General features: G+C 61.3%; 1 protein-coding gene across 1 annotated transcript; it reads left to right on the forward strand.

Annotated features, from left to right (window-relative positions):
* Window positions 1–4,076: 4,076 nt before the first annotated feature.
* ATP6V1B1 (ATPase H+ transporting V1 subunit B1) lies at window positions 4,077–19,624 on the forward strand (the record flags this gene model as incomplete). Its single annotated transcript, XM_080633894.1, has 14 exons — window positions 4,077–4,167; window positions 10,350–10,405; window positions 11,495–11,593; window positions 13,067–13,160; window positions 14,886–14,963; window positions 15,071–15,210; window positions 15,592–15,693; window positions 15,847–15,944; window positions 16,353–16,476; window positions 17,699–17,849; window positions 18,218–18,300; window positions 18,447–18,551; window positions 19,240–19,369; window positions 19,458–19,624. 14 exons carry the CDS (start codon window positions 4,077–4,079, stop codon window positions 19,622–19,624), a joined length of 1,518 nt encoding a protein of 505 aa, XP_080490020.1.
* Window positions 19,625–19,692: the final 68 nt, after the last annotated feature.

Raw genomic sequence — 19,692 nt, forward strand, 5'->3', positions numbered from 1 at the left:
CGGTGGAGGACCAATGGTGCTGGTGGAGTCCCAGTGACCACCCTGGCTCATGAGACACCCCCAGGCTTGTCTTGAGCTAAACCATCCTGGTTTGGTGCTGTCCCACCATAGCAAAGCCTCGGGGATGCTGAGGAGCCCCTGACTCAAGGACACCCACCAAGGGAGATGCAGACGTGTGGGCATTTGTGACACTCTGGGTCAGGTCAGGGGGCTCTTTGCCATCAGCGGGTACCCAAAGACCCCTCCAGCCCCATCCAGGGGTGCTGGGTGTTCAGTGCAGTCACTGCAGTGAGCCCCATCCTGAGCACAACCCCTTCCTATTGCTCCCATCACCCAGCAGAGCCATGGGGCACCCTCTGTTGCTCTTCCCACCCCAGGACCCTGATCCCAGAGGGTGAGGATGGCTTCCCACGGGGCAGGATTCAGCCTTGGGTGTGCGGTGCTGGGGCTTCTCTCAGGATTGGAGATGTTGTGAGGGGAATGAGCTCCGTAGGGTTGATGGTGGCCTTGGAGCTGTGGTGGCTTCACCATGGCAGGATGCTCTGTGGTGGCATCACCTTGGTGGGGTACCCTGCAGTGGCTTCACCATGGCAGGATGCTCTGTGGTGGCACCACCTTGGTGGGGTACCCTGCAGTGGCTTCACCATGGCAGGATGCTCTGTGGTGGCATCACCTTGGTGGGGTACCCTGCAGTGGCTTCACCATGGCAGGATGCTCTGTGGTGGCATCACCTTGGTGGGGTACCCTGCAGTGGCTTCACCATGGCAGGGTGCTCTGTGGTGGCATCACCATGGCAGGATGCTCTGCAGTGGCTTCACTATGGCAGGATGCTCTGTGGTGGCATCACCTTGGTGGGGTACCCTGCAGTGGCTTCGCCATGGCAGGATGCTCTGTGGTGGCATCACCTTTTGGGATGCTCCATAGCACAGCGCTGGTGTGACACCCGCTCATGACACTGCTGTGACAGGAGCAGGGTGATGCCCTGAGCCCCCTCCCATCACCCAGGAGCTGCTTTGGGGCTCATCCCCCCCCCCCCCAGACCCCACCCCACGGGGCTCCCGCATCCCCCTGCTGCGGTTTGATGTCACACAGCCACAATCACCATGGACTGACCCCCAGCCTGGCCCAGGGGTGCAGCCCCCCTGCCCTGTCCCTATGGGGGGGGGACACATCCTGCGTGTGCCCAGGATTGTGCAGGGAGATATTTAAAATAAAGGATTTTATGGAAAGCTTCGGGTGAGTTTGGTTCCTCCTTGTTCCCGTGGGCTGGGGCCATTCCGCTTTCCTGGAATGTGGGATTTGATCCTCCTGGGGTGCTCAAACCCTGACTTCCCAATGGCATATTTGGATGAGGGGTGGGATTTTGGCAGGACAAGAGCCTTTTCCCTTCTCTCATCACTTCATTCATGTTTGTATCACTGTTCTTCATCCCTCCCTGCTCTGCAGCCCTGGTATGTAAAGATGAGATGGGGGAATCCTGCTCCCCCCCAACTCCCTTTGCTTTGCTTTTCCTTATTCTTCCAGCTGGAGCTGCTGAATTTCCCAGCTTATTCCCAGTTCCTCCATCTTGGCCTCACTGGGAGGAAATGGTCTGGTCCGATGGAGAAGTGATCACTTTGCCTTCATGGATGGAGGAGGTTCGGGGGCATCCCCAAGGCAGGTCCAGTTTTATTGTTGAAGGAGCCCCCAAACCCTGGGAATTCTGGGATGCCCAGGTTTGTTTTCCCACCTCGGAGCATCCCCATGGTTCTCCTGCATACTCCTCCCACTGCTCAGCACCCAAAGGGAGAGGTAGGAAGTGAGGCCATGGAAGTCCTTTCCATGGATTTAACCCCAAATGCTGCTTTCCCAAAGACCCCAAATCTGATCTGAAGCTGCTGCTGCTCCAAAGCTGCTTCTCCCAAAGCCAACAAGCCCACTGAAGCTGTCCCAAGGGATGTGGGGGCCCATGGGGATGCTGGCTCTGCTCCCCCCCAACAGCTCCTCCCAACTGGTACAAATTGGGGGGAAAAAGGAAAATAAAGGGAAAACAGAAGTCCTGGATGCAAAACTTTAAGGAATAATGTGGGTTCTTATGGGTTTAATGGCTAATGAAAGTCATGTCCTGCCTCCTGCCTCCTCCTCCATCACCTTCCCTCTATGGCTCTCCCGGTGCCAGAGACCTTTGGCATTTGGAATCCCCGCCCATTGTTTCCTGCTCCCCCCATCCCAGTTCATTGGTGACCCCCTCAGGAGGATGCACACTTGGGGGCACCTCCAGCACCCCCTCATGGCCCCCCCGGCCCATCTCCCCCTCCGCAGCTGCCCCATGCAGAGGCCCCGCTGTCCCACCACCCATCACCCCCATGTGAGCTCCCCACGGACATCCACAGCCTGAGGGTGGCTTGGGGGATGCAGACCCCTCACCCCCACCCGTACCTGGCCCCAAACTGCTCCCATCCCTGCCCCTGATGAGGCCCCAAACTCTGCCTTTGCCCCAATCCTGTCCCCACACCAGCCCCATCCTTGTCCCTTCCCCAATCCCATCCACCCCTGCCCCATCTGTATCCTCATCCTTGTTTAGAATCATAGAATCATAGAATAGTCAGGGTTGGAAAGGACCTTGAGGTCACCCACTTCCAACCCCCTGCCATGGGCAGGGACACCTCACACTAAACCAGGGCACCTAAGGCCTCATCCAGCCTGGCCTTGAACACCACCAGGGATGGAGCATTCACAACCTCCCTGGGCAACCCATTCCAGTGCCTCACCACCCTCTCAGTAAAGAATTTCTTCCTTAGATCCAATCTAAACTTCCCCTGTTTCAGTTTGAACCCGTTACCCCTTGTCCTGTCACTGCAGTCCCTGATGAAGGTTCCCTCCCCAGCATCCTTGTAGGCCCCCTTCAGACACTGGAAGCTGCTCTGAGGTCTCCATGCAGCCTTCTCTTCTCCAGGCTGAACAGTGCCAACTTTCTCAGCCTATCTTCATACAGGAGGTGCTCCAGTCCCTGATCATCCTCGTGGCCTCCTCTGGACTTGTTCCAACAGTTCCATGTCCTTTTGATGTTGAGGACACCAGAACTGCACACAATACTCCAAGTGAGGTCTCACGAGAGCAGAGCAGAGGGGCAGGATCACCTCCTTCGACCTGCTGGTCACGCTGCTCTTGATGCAGCCCAGGATACGGTTGCTTTCTGGGCTGCGAGCGCACACTGCAGCCGGCTCATGTTCATTTTCTCATTGACCAACACCCCCGAGTCCTTCTCTGCAGGGCTGCTCTGAATCTCTTCTCTGCCCAACCTGTAGCTGTGCCTGGGATTGCTCCGATGTTTCCATCTCCATCCCCATCCCTACCCCCATCCCCATACCTATTCCCATTCCCATCTGTATCCTTACCCCTATCTCTTTCCCTATTTTTTTCCCTATCCCTATCCCTACGTCTATCCCACCCCCATCCCTACCCCTATGCCTATGCGTATGCCTATCCCCGTACCTAACCCTGCCCAGGTCCCAATCCCTATCCGTATCTTTATCCCTATCCCCACACCTATTCCTACCCCAATTCATATCCCTATCCCAATCCCTTTCCCTATCCCTATCGTTACTTCTGTCCCCACTCCCCCACCTATTTCTGTCTCTACCCCTATGCCAATCCCTATCCCCATCCCTACTCCATCCCTATGCAAATGCCTATCCCCATACCTATCCTTGCACTAATCCCAATCCCTATCCTTATCCCTATCTCTATCCCTATCCACACACCTATTCCTATCCCAACTCCTATCTCTATCCCTATTCCAATGCCTGCCCCCACACCTATCTCTATCCCCATCCCTACCCCAGTCTTTACCCTATCCCTATCCATACACTATCCCTACACCCATCCCTACCCCTACCCCTATCCCCACCCTCCAGCCACCCTCACCCCGCACCCCGCTGTGGGGCTGGGCCGCTCCCTCCCGCTGTTTACAGCCAACACGGGGCCGGTCCCGCTGGCGGGGCGGCACCATCGGGCCGGGACCGGCTGCGCCCGGGGCCAGGGGTACAAATCCCGGCATCGGGACCCGCACCGGGACCGGGACCCGCACCACGACCATGGCCACGGCCGCCACCCGAGCGCCGGTGCCCGCAGCCCGCGAGCAAGCTCTGGCCGTCACCCGCGACTACAGCCGCAGCCCCCGGCTCAGTGAGTGCCCCCCGAGCTGCGGTCCCCATGGGTGCTCCGGGGGTGGCTCTGAGCTCTGAGCCCTGGGGACCCCCATTTGCTAACGGGGGGGGGACACGCTTGCAGGGGGCTGTTGTGGGGCTGTCACCCCCCCGCTTGGGGCTGGGGAAGGTGGGGAAGGTATCGCTGCCCCCAAGGGCTGTGGGTGGTGGGGCTGCGGCTGCTGGGTGCTATGGGTGCCGCTTGGGGTGATGGATCCCGTAGTGACCCCCTTGGCATGGGGGACACACGCAAACCCCCGTTGTTGGTGCTCCGGGACTCCACGACCCCAGTGTGGGCTCCAGCACGATGTGGTGGCCCCATGGGTCCTGCCAGGGTGTCCTGAGGTCTGTCCTGGGGGTCATCATCCGTGTGGGGAGCTGGGGGACCCCCTTGTGCTGCTTCCAGTGGGGATGGGGGACACGGTGGGGACCCGTTTATGGAATGTGGCATTACCGTGACCTCCCTGTGTCCGTACCCCCGGATCAGGCGCTGTGCGGGTCTCCTTGTGCTGCACCCATGGGTGCTGGCGGCTCTGCCCATCCCGGCCCCCCCAGCGCCCCGGCCCCAGGCTCGGAGCCGCCAAGGACGCTCCTTGTGACCTTCCTTGTTCGCTGTCCCCTCCCTCGCCGGGAACCGGAGCCGCCCGGAGCTCGGCCGGTTCTGCCCGGCTCCCGCCGTGGCTGCCGGCAGCAGGGAGTCACCCATGGGTGACTTCTTCCCTTGGCAGGGCATGGGGCCAGGACTGGGGTCGGGTGCCAGGCAGCACCCACGGGTGATGGGTCACAGCAGCTTCCATGGGGTCCCAGTGTGGTCTCCCAGTAATGTGGGGACCCAGTGTGGAATGGATGGGTGGGTGGATGGAAGGGTGGATGGTAGAGATCCCAGCAGTACGGGGTCCCGGCTTGGGGTCCCAGCAACATGGGGCTCCAGCAGTGTGGGGTGCTGACAGTGCAGGGTCCCAGTGTGGCATCTCAGCAGAATGGGATCCTGGCAGCATGGAGCTCCTAGTGTAGGATGGGTGAGTGGATGGAAGGGAGGACGGTGGGGTCCCAGCGCGGGGTCCCAGAATGAGATCCCAGTATGGGCTCCTGGCGGCCTTGGGTCCCAGTATGGAGTACCAGTGTGGGCTCCCAGTGGCATGGGATCCTGGCAGCAAAGGGTCCCAGCAGTGTGGGGTCCCAGCACAGGGTCCCTGCCTGGCACTGAGCACGGCAGCAGCCACACGATCCCCACTACAGCCCAGTGCCCGGATCCATGGGCAGCAGGGGGTGAGCAGGGCAGGCAGGGGAAGCGGCAGCAGCAGGAAGAGCAGGGGCAGGGGCAGCAGCAGGGGCAGGGGCAGCAGCAGGGGCAGGGGCAGCAGCAGGAGCAGGCAGGAGAAGGGCCAGGAGCAGGAGCAGATAGGGCAGGAGCAGAGGCAGGGGCAGGAGCAGGAGCAGGAGCAGGAACAGCAGAGTTCTCCCAAGAGGCAGGACTGGGATCCACAGCCGCTTCCCAGTGGACCCGTTAGCACAGTGAGTGGAAGAAGCACTTCCCACCTCCTGGCCCCCAGCTTGACCCAGCTGCATGGGAAACATCCCAGCCAGCAATGCGCCTGCCTGCACAGGGGCTCGGAGCTGCTGGCACAGGGGGTGCCCCACGGCCTGCCCCATGGTCTGCTCTGCAGTATGCGTTAAACTCAGTAACTGCAGCCTGGGAGCAACTTGAGGGCTGAGGGGTAAGGGGTGAATGGATGGAAGAATAGAGGATGGAAGGATGGATGGATGGATGGATGGATGGATGGATGATGGATGGATGGATGGAGGGATGGATGGATGGATGGATAGATGGATGGATGGATGGATGGATGGATAGATGGATGGATGGATGGATAGATGGATGGATGGATGGATGGATTGATGGATGGATAGATGGATGGATGGATGGATGGATTGATGGATGGATGGATGGAGGGATGAAACAGGAGGTCATGGGCAGCAGCCCACTGGCACAATGGCTGTGCTGTGCGATCACAGCCTGATAAGGGCAGTTTGGTGGGACACTTCTTGGCTTCTCCTCTGCCATGTCCCAGCCAGCCCTGTTATCCGTGATGCTCATCTCCTGCCAGGACTCTGCACTGGGTCTGGGCATGATGCCAGCCCCAGGCTGGGGATGGTGCCTTTGGGAGCTGTGTCTGGTGGGGTTTGGGATGTGGCATTGCCCGCTGGGGATGTGGGAAGCAGGAGAGGAGGGATCAGGGAGATCCCCAAGCACTGGGCACCCTGACATGTCCCTGCTTGGGACTGTGCTGGGCAGGGGCTGGGTGCTGAGTCTTGGGAGGCTGTGCCCTCAGTCCAGATCCCTCCAGGCTTCACACAGGAGCCGCGGGGTGATTGAGGGGGAATGAGGGGATTGTGGGGCTCGGGGAGGTTGCTGGTGATGGAAAGCCAGGATGCTGGCAATAGAGACGTGGACTTGCTGCTCCCGTGGCCCTTTTCCCGTCTCACCAGCACCTCACTCACTCCCCGGCACTGCCGCTGCAGCATCCCAGCACTGCCAGTCATGGATAACCTGGAGAAGAGGCTGGGATCCCATTGCCTTCCAGACCCCTGGGAAGCAGAGCTGGCCTGGTGTCCTTGCTGTGACTAGAGGAGATGGTGGCTGCTGTGGGCTCGTGGGGCTGATGGGCTCCTGGAGCTGCAGCCATTGCATGTCCATATCCCACTGCCGGCTGAGCCCAGCCAGGCTGGTTGTGCCCATTATCCCAGGCTGGGAATCCTCCCATCCCCACAGCATCATCCCCACCCCCCGACATGGTGCAAATGCTCTGCTCCACACCATGCCTCACTCCCCAAGCCGCGCATCTCCCCTCTCCATCACTTCTCCATCGCTTTCCTCCTGGGGCCGCCCTTCCCTTAACCCATCTGGTGCCTCCATCACCCGTCAGCATCCCGGCCGCGCTCCTTCCCCCACCAGCCCTGTTTTGTCTGTGGCCCATAGAGCAGCGCCAGCCCCACAAATGATGTGTTTTGGGGCTCGCTCGTTGCCTTCACGCTTGGCTGCTCCTGCCTTTCTTTGCCTCCCCTCCCGTGACGTGCAGGTGTGTATGGGAACCCTCGGCCGCCGGGCCCTAATTAGTGGCATAGAGTGTGACCCCCCGCCGGGCTTTTCACCGGCTCTGCCGCGCTGGGGCAGGCCGTGGGTTTGACAGCGCGGCACAAAGTGACCCACGGCACAATGGGCAGGTTGGGGGGGGGAGAGCGCGGTCACTTAGGGACCGTCGGAAAAGTCCCAGGGCAGCCCCGGGGCTGCCGCGCTCAATGGCGGGGGCAGGATGAGGCCGCCTGGCTCTTGGATGCGTCCCGATGGATGGTGCTGGGAGGGGAAGGGTTGAGGGTTGGAGCTCCAAGGGGTTGTGTTCAGTGGGTGGCACCTCGAGCATCAGCCTGGCACAGGAGGGGGGTTGTAAGCTTGGCACTTGGTGAGTGACGTCCAACGGGGATGTGGGATGCATCCAGAGCATCCCATGGCTGCTCTACCCTATGGGTGCAAGTAGGACTCCTGCTCCATGCAGGTCTCTGAGGGACACCAGAGACCCATCCTGGTGCCCCAGGGTGGCTCTGGACCTGCTGAAACACCTCCTCATCCCTGTCCTTGCTCTGGACCAGAGGATTTTTGGGTTTTACAGGGTATTTATCAGTCCCATTCCTTATCTTTGCTCAGTGCCCCTTCTGCCCACCCCATGGGCTTCAGCACACGTGTGGGGCTGATGGTGGGAGAGGGGTTGGAGACACCAATGGCTGTATGCAAACCCCTGGTGTGTAGTTTGGGATTGGGGCCTGTAGTTGGGGATAGGAGTCTGTGACTCGGGATAGGGGTCTGTAATTTGGGATAGGGACTGTGCAAAGCCCCTAGGTCAGTGCATGGGGACGAGCATCCCTCCCTGCTCACCCTCTCCTAGAGGCCAAGCTGCCCATCCCTGTGCAGGTGAGAGCACCTCTCTGCAGGACAAATTCACCCCACACCATCCTCCATCCCCTCCATGGGGAGGGCGATTCCCTCGGGAGCTTCCCACCACGCTTGGAGCAGGAGGAGGACGGGGCCGGGCTCCCATCCATCCGCTCCCTGCGGCAAACGGGGCTCCGGGAGCACTTTGGAGCAGAGCCCTAAGGCGTGTGGCGCGGTGACGGCCGCCGGCACTGACTGGGAGCAATTAGCGGCGGGTGTAGCTGGGTCGGGTCCCCTTTGTCACCGGGGCCGCGGCGGCGGTTACCGGTGCGTGAGCGTCAGCGCTAACGGAGATTGCAAGTGACAGGAGCTGTGAAGTTGGGGCTGGGGGTGTGGAAAGGCCACGGTGAAAGCCTTCTCCTTAGCTCTGCCCCCTGCATCCCGCTTCTCCCCCCGCCCCATCCCCGCTCCCGGCCGTGCCCCCCGCCATGAGCGGCCACCGCAGCCCACCCACCCCGATGCTCCATCCCCCCCGCCCCGGGCATCACAACTCAGCGGCTTCATTAGCGGAATTAGCGCTTTCCGGTGGCAGGGGCTCCCCCCACATCCCAGCCCTCCTCCTCCTCCTCCTCCTTCTCCTTCTCCTTCTTCTCCTTCTTCTCCTCCTCCTCCTCTTTCTCCTCTTCCTCCTTCTCCCCTCCTTCCCTCCTCCTCCTCCTCCTTCTCCTCCTTCTCCTTCTTCTCCTCCTCCTCCTCTTTCTCCTTCTTCTCCTCCTCCTCCTCTTTCTCCTCTTCCTCCTTCTCCCCTCCTTCCCTCCTACTCCTTTTCCTTCTCCTTCTCCCCTCCTTCCCTCCTCCTTCTTCTCCTTCTCCTCCTCCTCCTTCTTCTTCTCCTCCTCCTCCTCCTTCTCCTTCTCCTTCTTCTCCTTCTTCTCCTCCTCCTCCTTCTTCTTCTCCTCCTCCTCCTCCTTCTTCTCCTCCTCCTCCTCCTCCTCCTCCTTCTCCTTCTCCTTCTTCTCTTTCTTCTCCTCCTCCTCCTCTTTCTCCTTCTTCTCCTCCTCCTCCTCCTCCTTCTCCTCTTCCTCCTTCTCCCCTCCTTCCCTCCTCCTCCTTCTCTTCTTTATCCTCCTTTTTCTCCTCCTCCTTGGTCTCCCCAACCCTGAGCCTCTTTCATGGCTCTCGCTTGGGCTCACTGTTGTGATCTCCTTCTCTATCACAATAGAACCAATTCAATCACAACCGGTCATGGTGGCTCTGGTACCAGTACTGGCACTGGCCTTGCCTGGCTCCCCTTCCCGTCCATGAATGGATGGATGGGTAGGATGGAAGGACGGATGGACAGATGAATGGGAGGGATGGATGCAAGCGAAGATCCAGTGCCGTAGTCATAGGGCACCAAGCAGTGCTGCCAGAGGGTCGGATGCCCTCAATGGGATGAAACAGCCCAGCGCACTAGAAGGAAAGCCAGGAAGATCCTGAGGGATCTGTCAGCCATCAGGGCTGGGCTGCAGACCACTGTGCTCAGGGACAAGGGCCAATCCCCATGGCCATGGAACAATATCCCATGAGGGTGGCTGCCCAAGAGCTGGAGCTCAGAGCAGAAAAGAGCCCAACAAAGCCCTGTTTGTGAAGGAGCTGGAGGGGAAGTGGAAGGGGAATGGGCACTTTGGGAGTAAAGGAGACAAAAGGCGGGAGGTTGGCAGCAGAGGCAGCTCCAGGCTGCTGAAGGGTGACCAGCGGGAACTGGGAATAACTGGGTACCAGAGAGAAGGCCGACTGGCAAATTAGCTTGAGAGGTGGGACCATGTGAACCTCATGGGTGCATCAAGGCCAAGGGCAGGGTTCTGCTCTTGGGTAGGGGCATCCCCAATGCAAACCCAGGCTGGGGGAGACCGGATGGAGCAGCTCTGGAGCACATCTTACCCTGTGAGGGTGCTGAGGCGCTGGCCCAGGGTGCCCAGAGAAGCTGTGGCTGCCCCATCCCTGGCAGTGTTCAAGGCCAGGTTGGACACAGGGGCTTGGAGCAAGCTGCTCCAGTGGAAGGGGTCCCTGCCCGGGGCAGGGGTTGGAGCTGGAGGAGCTTTAAGGTCCCTTCAACCCAACCCATGCCATGGTTCTATGATAGCAGCAGTGGATGGTGCTGAGTGGGATGGATCCTGCCCCAGCACCCAACAACACGGGGGGTGGCGATGGTGGGAGCATCCCTGGCCCCACACTGTGTCCTTTCCCCTCAGCCTACAAGACTGTTTGTGGTGTCAACGGGCCCTTGGTGGTGCTGGACAATGTGAAGGTAGGACCCTGCCTGCAGGAGGGTGATGCGGGGACCCCTTGTTCTGGTCCCGGCTGCCATTGTGTGCCCTGTCCCCTCCTCCTGGGGTCTCGCATCCAGCTCTGAGCTCCCTCCCATGGGCACGCAGCAGCAGAGCCCCTGTGTCAGCTTGGACACACGTGGGGCTGTGCAGGTGTTGGTGCTTGCATTGCACAGGCCTGGGGACATGTGAGAGTGTGAGTGGCCATGGGACCTGCTGGCCCCTGTGTCCCTGCCTGAGCTCCAGCCCCTGTCCCTTTTCCCCGTGCCCTATCTCCAGCCCCATCATTGACCCTGGTCTGAGCGACACCACACAAACCCCATCCCATCCCATGCCCCCAGCACCGGGTGTCACCTCGGTGTCACCCTCCTGTCCCTGCTGCTGCACCCAGTGGGCTCACTTGGGTGGGCTCTGGGCACCCAGTGGGACCCTCGAGGGGCTGTGCTGCCCCGGGGTTCTTTGTATGGCCGCTTTCAGGCCAAGCGGGCAGGATGGAAATGAAGCAGCTCCATGAAAGAGCCAGGCCCTGGCGGGGGTTTCCTTCCCTCCCTTGTCCTTTATGGAAAGGTCTTTAGAGAGGAATTAAAGTCCAGAGCTCACAGTGCCCGAGCCGGCTCTGGAGGCCGGGAGCAAGGAGGAGAAGATGGAGACGGAAAACAGCACAGGGCTGGCTCATGGATGCTATCCCCAGGGCCAGGGGGCTGCAGAGAAGTCCCCTGCATCCACCCCAGGGTCCCGGCTGGGTTGGGACCAGGGGGTTCAGTCGGTACCTGGTACCCATGGGTGTTGGGTGCCCTCTGGCCGATGGTGATGACAGTGCGATGGGTCTGTCCGCTTCTGGGATGGGGGGAAAGGGGTTGAACTTGTGAGTGCTCAGGTCCTGGTGGGCCTGAGAGCACCCCTGGGGCAAGGGGAGCACCCGCAGTGATGGGGAAACTGAGGCACGGCACAGGCAGCATCCTCCCCTTGATGCCTCCTCCTGCCCGGGTGGGCAGCGGCTGCAAGGGGTGGTCTTGGTGGGGGAGAAGTAAAGCCCCCCCCCCCATCTCACCCTGCCCCTGTCCCTCCAGTTTGCCCAGTATGCCGAGATCGTGAACTTCGTGCTGCCCAATGGCACCAGCCGCAGCGGGCAGGTCCTGGAGGTGATGGGCTCCAAAGCCATCGTCCAGGTGAGTTTAGGGTGGTGGGGACGTGATGGGACAGGGGATGTGATGGGATGGGGACGAGGTGGGATGGGGACGAGGTGGGATGGGGACGAGGTGGGATGCGGACACAGGGCACTGCATGTCCTGGGCTCTGTCCTGGGGCTCTGTCCCCCTCCAGCGGTAGCTGCTGCTGCTGGCAGGACCCTTATCCCAGCTATTCCAGGCTGTGTCCTGGGATAGGCAGTGTGATTCCTGGCTGGTCCACGGCCCTTCGGGAGCTGTGCCGGGGCTGGTGGTGTGGCACCGGTGGGGATGGAGCTGGTGCCTGCTCCGTGCAGGAGCATCTGGGTACCAAATCAAAACGATGACATCTGCACTGCATCAGCAGGATGCAGGGAGCAGGCGCGGGCATGACCCCCTCCTGCTGGTCCCCATCCCGCTGTCCTCCCATCCTGTTGCCCCCCATCCATCACCCAAGCTGCCCTCCCAGTATCCCCAACAGGAAGAGCCCATCCGGGTGATGCTGCCACCTCCTTGGGTCCCCAGGTCCTGGCTTAGGACCTCCCGAGGCTGCCTCCTGCTCCTTCCCAGCAGGAAAACTTCAGACCCTAATGCCATCACACCCCCCCCCCCCCCCAGCACTCTATGGGGACAGGACCAGGGTGGGCAGCGTGTTCCTGGGGTACCCCCAACTGGGGCAGCCCAGTAGTGGGGTTTCACTAGGGCTGGTTTGGGGCTGTCATGCTCCGTTATCCAGGAGCATGGAGAGAACCATTATCCAGGCAGAAGAAGACCATTATCCAGGTCCTCTCCTGCCTGGATGTCTCTTCATCAGCCACCCATCGCGGTGTCTGCATGGCCAATGTGGTCAGTGAGCACCAAACCTTGCTCCTCTAATGCCACTCGGTCATCTGCAGCGCCCTTTTAATCCTATTAGGGAATCAGCCTCGGGAGGGGAAAAATAGGGATAAAAGGGGGAAAAGGGAGGAAAAAAGGAATAAAAGGGGGGGAAAAAGGTGCTTTTTGCATCCGCAGCTTCATTGGGGTGACCTGCAGGTACCTGCACCCATCTCAGTGCTGCGCCCCTCACCTGCCCGCGTACCTCTGGCATTCCTGGGATGCTCCCGGCATTCCCAAGCTGCCCTTTATCCCGGGAGCAGCACAGCTCTAATTAAAGCAGCGATCTGGAGGTTAATTCACATAAATGGTGTCAAATATTATACGGATCAAACCGCTCTGGGTTAATGCTCCAGGGCCGATGCATTAACAGAGCGTGGTCCCCCCCTTCCCCTGCTCCCTCCCCGCCAGGAGCCAGAGCCCCTCAGAAGGGGGTTTTCTTAACCCCAGGGCCTACCCCCTCTTTTCTCACCTCCTCCCGATGGGTTTTCGGGTGAGCGGATCCCGTCCCATCCCGGTGGATGGAGCTCCCCCCATTCCCGGCGCTCTAATCCCCTGTAATTGCCCCCCGCCGGGCTCCTGCCCCCGGGGTCTCCGCAGGTGTTTGAGGGAACATCTGGAATCGATGCCAAGAAAACCTCCTGCGAGTTCACCGGGGACATCCTGCGGACCCCGGTGTCCGAGGACATGCTGGGTGAGCATGGGGGTGCTGAGCCCCGCACAGCTCCGTGCGTGAGGGGGGGACTCCAGGCGCAGCCACACTGCGGGGACGTAGCACAAGTAGTTTGGGGGGGCTGAGCACATCCCTGGGGATGCTCTGCAGTCCCATCCAGTGAGTGAGATGGATGGAGAGTCACATCCAGCGTGGTGAGATGGTGATGGTCACCTTCATACAGGGTGGAAACATCCCCCTGGGTGCTCTCTGCTCTGTTATCCCAGGAGGAAAGGCTTGGGCTAGATTGGGAGAAGGTTTTTGGGTGAGGGCAGGAGAACTTTAGCCCATGGTTGTGCCGTTAGCACCTTCATTACCTTAACCTTAGGAGGCCTCTTGGGAGAGTAGCTCCAGTGCCTAAAGGGGCTCCAGGAAACCTGGAGAGGGGCTTGGGACAAGGGCCTGTAGGGCCAGGCCAAGGGGAATGGCTTTAACCTGCCCGAGGGGAGACTGAGCTGAGCTCTTAGGCAGAAGCTCTTCCCTGTGAGGGTGCTGAGGCGCTGGCCCAGGGTGCCCAGAGAAGCTGTGGCTGCCCCATCCCTGGCAGTGCTCAAGGCCAGGTTGGACACAGGGGCTTGGAGCAAGCTGCTCCAGTGGAAGGGGTCCCTGCCCGTGGCAGGGGTTGGAACTGGAGGAGCTTTAAGGTCCCTTCCAACCCAAACCGTTCCATGATGCTACGATCCTCCCCATCCCCGCTGAGCCCCGAGGTGCGGGCAAGCATTAGCACAAAAGGGGACTGTTCCCCCATCCCTATGGGGACCCCCACCCGGGCAGAGCCGGGTGCTGGAGCCCCCCCGGGGGCTGTTAAAGCCCCCCCATCAGAGGGCGCATCAGCCCCGGAGCAGCGCCGGGGCTCGCAGGGGTCGCTCCGGTCGCTGCGGTCCCCGGCGCAGGGACCCGGCTGCCACTCGGCCTCGCTCCCTGAGCATCTCCTGCCGTCTCCTTCCCCCCGTGCCGGCAGCGGGGAGCGGGCCGGGCCCTGCTGCAAAGGGCAGCGCAAAGGGCAGGCTGTCTGCATGCGGTGATGCGCAGACAGGTCCAGGCTCCCCGGCATCATGACCCCCCCCTCCCGTTCCTTTCCCAAGCAGATCCCTCCCTATCCCCGTGCAGGCTCCGGCTGTGAGTGCCCAGGATGGGATGGGAGCCGTCCCGATCCTCCCTGCCCCATATCAACCGGGGGTTCCCCCTCTTTTTGCCCCCACACTGGGTTGGGGTCCCCCAGAGCTTTGTCTCTTCGTGCCGGTGAGCACCAGCGTCACTGACCTTTCATGCTGCGTGCTCCAGCCCTGCATCAGCCTGATCTGCTCTGACAAGGGCGATGGCTCCTGCTCCGCTGGGGACCAGAAGAAGGTCCCATGGGGCAGCGGGTGGGATGCTGCGGGATGCAGAGTGATCGGCATCGATCCCACGGCTCGGAGCCGGTTGATGTGGCTGAGCAGGAATAGGGATGCAGAAGCTCTCTGGGAGCCTTGTACCCTCCTCAGTACCGCTTTTGGGGGGGGTCTTGGTATCACCCCACCTGCACAGGAGCTGTGGAACCCAGGGGGAGGTGATGGAGGGTGGCTTGGGGGGGTCTCTGGGTACTTGGCTCCACGTGCTGGCATCTTCCTGCCCCAGGGGCTGTGGTGTCACCCATGGGAGCAGGATGGGATCCCACAGCCATGGGCAGCAGGGTGTTCCCAGGGACCAGCAGCTCTCTCCTTGCAGGTCGGGTCTTCAATGGCTCTGCAAAACCCATCGACAGCGGTCCCCCGGTGATGGCTGAGGACTTCCTGGACATCAACGGTGATGGCTCTGGGTGCTGTGGGAGGGGACCCAGCTCCATGGGGGGTCCATCCCTCCCCATTGGGGTGCTCTGGGTGTGGGTGCCTCATTTCCCTGTGCTGTTCCAGGCCAGCCCATCAACCCCCACGGCCGCATCTACCCCGAGGAGATGATCCAGACCGGGATCTCTCCCATCGATGTGATGAACAGCATCGCCCGCGGGCAGAAGATCCCCATCTTCTCCGCTGCTGGTCTCCCCCACAACGAGGTGGGTCCCCGTGGGGTGCTGAGCCCCCAGTATGAGGCAGAAGAGGAGGATGAGGATGGAAGAGGAAGCATCTGGGAGGGTTGGAGACTCTTCTGCATCCCTCCTCTCCCTGCTGTGCTTTGGCTCCATGCTCAGCTCTGCTTACAATGATGGGCCAGACCCACACTGTTGTGGTCCCCCATCCATGCAGTGTGATGGGCTGGGGCATCGCTACCCCGTGCCTCAGTTTCCCCATCACAGCAAGAGATACAGCAAAGCCCATCCTGGGACTCCTCCGCTGCTCCCTCCCATCTCCATCCCCTGCCCTCAGGGGGCCAGATCCTGGTCCTGGGGGTGCTGTGAGCCCTCGGGGGGGTCCATGTGCTGTCCCATGCCCTGCAGATCGCAGCACAGATCTGCCGCCAGGCCGGGCTGGTCAAGAAGTCCAAGGACGTGATGGATTTCCATGAGGACAACTTCGCCATCGTCTTCGCGGCCATGGGGGTGAGCTGGGGCAGGACAGCCCCGAGCCCGCGGTGCATGCATGGGCTGTGTGGGCAGCCTCGCTCCCTGCATCTCCGCATCCCTGCCTCCGTTTCCCCATGCATGCACGGAGCCAGCCCGCTCCTGCTGACCACGGCTCCCCCGCTGGGGCAGGTGAACATGGAGACCGCTCGCTTCTTCAAGTCGGACTTCGAGGAGAACGGCTCCATGGAGAACGTGTGCCTGTTCCTCAACCTGGCCAACGACCCCACGTGAGTCAGTGCCGGGGCTCCAGCGTGTGCTTCTCCTCCTCCTTCCTTCCTCCTTCTTCTTTCCTCCTTCCTTCCTCCTCCTTCCTTCCTCCTCCTTCCTTCCTCCTTCTTCTCCTCCTTCTCCTTCTTCCTTCCTCCTTCCTTCTTCCTTGTCCTCCTCATCATCGTTGTCCTTCTCCTCACTGAAGGACCCCCTGGGCCTGTTGGCAGTGAACGGGCAGGGAGCTCATCCCCCAACCCCACACCTTGTGGGTCCCCATCCCATCCTGAAGCACTGGGAGCCCTGAGTGGGCCATCACCCAGTCCCACCTCAGGGACCCCAGGAGGCATCCATGGGTGCCCATGGGAGCTGCAGGGGGCTCGGGAAGGGGAGCTGGGATGTGGGATTCTCGCTGTGCCCCATGGCAGCATCGAGCGGATCATCACCCCCCGCCTGGCCCTCACCACCGCCGAGTTCCTGGCCTACCAGTGCGAGAAGCACGTCCTGGTGATCCTGACGGACATGAGCTCCTACGCCGAGGCGCTGCGGGAGGTCAGTGCCTGCCCCCCGGCATCCATCCGGCTCCTCTGGGGCCTCCCTGTGTGGCTGCGGGTGAGGGCGGCCCTGTTGGGGTGCTCGGGGTGCCCAGGGTGTTTGGGGTGCTTGGGATGCTTGGGGTCTTCAAGAACCCTGGGGTTCCCATGGTCCTTGGGGTGTCTGGGATTCCCGGGGTGCTGAGGATACTTGGGGCATTTGGGATGCCTGGGATTCTCAGGGTGCTTGGGACACTTGGGGTGCTCAGGGTGCCCAGGATGCCTGGGATTCGCAGGGTGCTCAGGGTGCTTGGGGTGCCTGGAATCCTTGGAGCACTTGGGATGCTTGGACTGCTTGGGGTTTGCAGAGTACTTGGGGTGCCCAGGGTGCTGTAAGCAGTTGGGGTACTTGGGGTATCCAGGACCCCTGCGTCTCCCAGGGTACTTGGGGTACTCAAGGTACCTGGGATGCCCGTGGTGCTGTGGGTGTTTGGGGTGCCCAGGATACTTGGGATGCCTGGGATGCTCAGGGTGTTTGGGGTGTTTTGGGGTTCCCAGAGTGCTTGGGTTGCTTGGGATGCCCAGGTTGCCTGGGGTACCCAGGATGCTTGGGATGCCCAGAAGAACTGGATGAGCTTTAAGGTCCCTTCCAACCCAAATAATTCCATGGTTCCATGAATTGGGGCATTTGAGATGTTGAGGTGCCCAGGGTGCTGTGGGTGCCTGGGGCTCCCAGCATACTTGGGGGACTTGGGGTGTTCAGGGTGCTTGGGGTTCCCAGGGTCCTTGGGGTGCCCAGGGTGCTGCAAGCACTTGAGGCACTTAGGGTGCTTGGGGTACTAGGGATGCCCAGGGTGCTGGGGGTAATAGGAGTGCTTGAGATGCCCAGGCTGCTTGGGGCATTGGGGTGCTCAGGGTGCTGTGAGCACTTGGGGTGCTGGGGGTGCTTGGGATACTCAGGATGCCCAGGATACATGGAACACTTGGGGTGCTCAGGGTGCCTGGGGTACTGGGGATGCCTGGGGTGCTTGAGGTACCCGGGGTGCCCGTGGTGCTGGGGGTGCTCGGAGTACCAAGGATACTTGGGATGCTTTGGGGTGCTCAAGGTGCTTGGGGTGTTTGGGGTACCCACGATGCTGTGCGTGCTCGGGGTACCGAAGATGCTCTGGGTGCTTTGTGGTGCTGGGGGCGGTTTGCTCTGTGGTGCTGCCCCCAGCCCTCGCTCCAGCCGCATCCCGCAGGTATCAGCTGCCCGGGAGGAGGTTCCGGGCCGCCGCGGCTTTCCCGGTTACATGTACACGGACCTGGCCACCATCTACGAGCGGGCCGGGCGCGTGGAGGGCAGGAGCGGCTCCATCACCCAGATCCCCATCCTCACCATGCCCAACGACGGTCAGCGGCGCCCGGGGGGGCTTGGGGCATCCATCGGGAGAACAAAGCTCACTGGGATGCTTTAGGGTTATTCCCCCCTCTGGTCCCAGCTGGAGCAGAGCGCTGGGGTTCAGCTAAAGGATGCGTTGGGGGCACTCATTGGGGGGTGCAGACATGGGTTTGGGGTGCCCATGGGTGTGTGCAAGCCTAAACCAGGCAGTGCTCAGCCCAGTGATGGGGTAGTTACCTCTTGCTCAGCCTCAGGCCAGCGCCCATTCCCCATGGCCACGCTGCTCTGGTGACCCCCAGCGTGGGGCATGGCCATGTCCCATGCCTGGCCATGCAGCCAGCCCCAGTTTTGGGGCTCATCCCCCTTCATCGTCCCCCAGACATCACCCATCCCATCCCCGACCTGACGGGCTTCATCACCGAGGGGCAGATCTACGTGGACCGGCAGCTCCACAACAGGCAGGTTCGTTCCCGAGCCCATTCCCAGCTCACGTGGGGCTGGGAATCACCCAAGAGCACTGGGATGGGGGTGCTCAAAGTGGGGCAGCGGAGCCTGTGCCTGCATGGGGGAGCAGCAGGAGGATGCGTTGGGGTCCTCTCGCCCTGCAGATCTACCCCCCCATCAACGTGCTGCCCTCCCTGTCCCGTCTGATGAAGTCGGCCATTGGGGAGGGAATGACCAGGAAGGACCATGGGGATGTCTCCAACCAGCTGGTAAGGGATGGGCAGGAGGGGATGACCAGCGTCCCCCTGCCTGGGGATGGGATCTCGGTGCTCTTGGTCCTGGTGGCTTTGAGCATTTACTTTTGGCACCTTCATGGCTTGAAGGGGAGCTCTCGGGGGAGATCGAGGGTCCAGCTCTGGGGCAGCAGCACAAGAGGGACGTGGAGCTGCTGGAGCGAGGCCAGAGGAGGCCATGGAGATGCTGCGAGGGCTGGAGCAGCTCTGCTCTGGAGCCAGGCTGAGAGAGCTGGGCTGAGTCAGCCTGGAGAAGAGAAGGCTCCTGAAGGGGAGACCTGAGAGCAGCTCCAGTGCCTGAAGGGGCTACAGGAAACCTGGAGAGGGGCTTGGGACAAGGGATGCAGGGGTAGGATGAGGAGTTTGGGCTTCCAGCTGGAAGAGGGAAGAGTTGGATGAGATACAGGGAAGTTCTTCCTTTGAGGCTGGTGGGACATTGGAATGGGTTGAATGGAGAAGCTGTGGCTGCCCCATCCCTGGCAGTGCTCAAGGCCAGGTTGGACACAGGGGCTTGGAGCAAGCTGCTCCAGTGGAAGGGGTCCCTGCCCGTGGCAGGGGTTGGAGCTGGAGGAGCTTTAAGATCCCTTCATCCCAACCCATTCCATGCTCCCTCCTTGCTGCACTGTTGGGTCTCACGGGTGCCCTGATGCCCGTCCCCTCGCAGTACGCCTGCTACGCCATCGGGAAGGACGTGCAGGCGATGAAGGCGGTGGTGGGGGAGGAAGCGCTGTCTCCCGATGACCTGCTCTACCTGGAGTTCCTGCAGAGGTTCGAGAAGCAGTTCATCGCCCAGGGTGAGCCACCAGGGGCCCATAGCGGGGTTCGGCTCCGGATGGGGACCCCCAGCATCTCCCCGTCTCCTTGGCCCCCTTCTCCATGCAGGTCCCTACGAGAACCGGAGCATCTTCGAGTCCCTGGACATCGGGTGGCAGCTCCTGCGCATCTTCCCCAAGCAGCTGCTGAAGCGCATCCCCGAGAGCATCCTGGCTGAGTACTACCCACGGGAGACCAAAGCACCAGGGCAGGATCCGGCCACCACAGCCCTGTGACCCCCCCAGCCCTGGGGAGCAGCCTCATGTACCCCAAAACCCACATGGACCTGCCAAAGGTCCCTGTG

The sequence above is a fragment of the Psittacula echo genome, assembly GCF_963264785.1.
Source record: "Psittacula echo genome assembly, chromosome: 1".
NCBI classification, from domain to species: Eukaryota; Metazoa; Chordata; class Aves; order Psittaciformes; family Psittacidae; genus Psittacula; species Psittacula echo.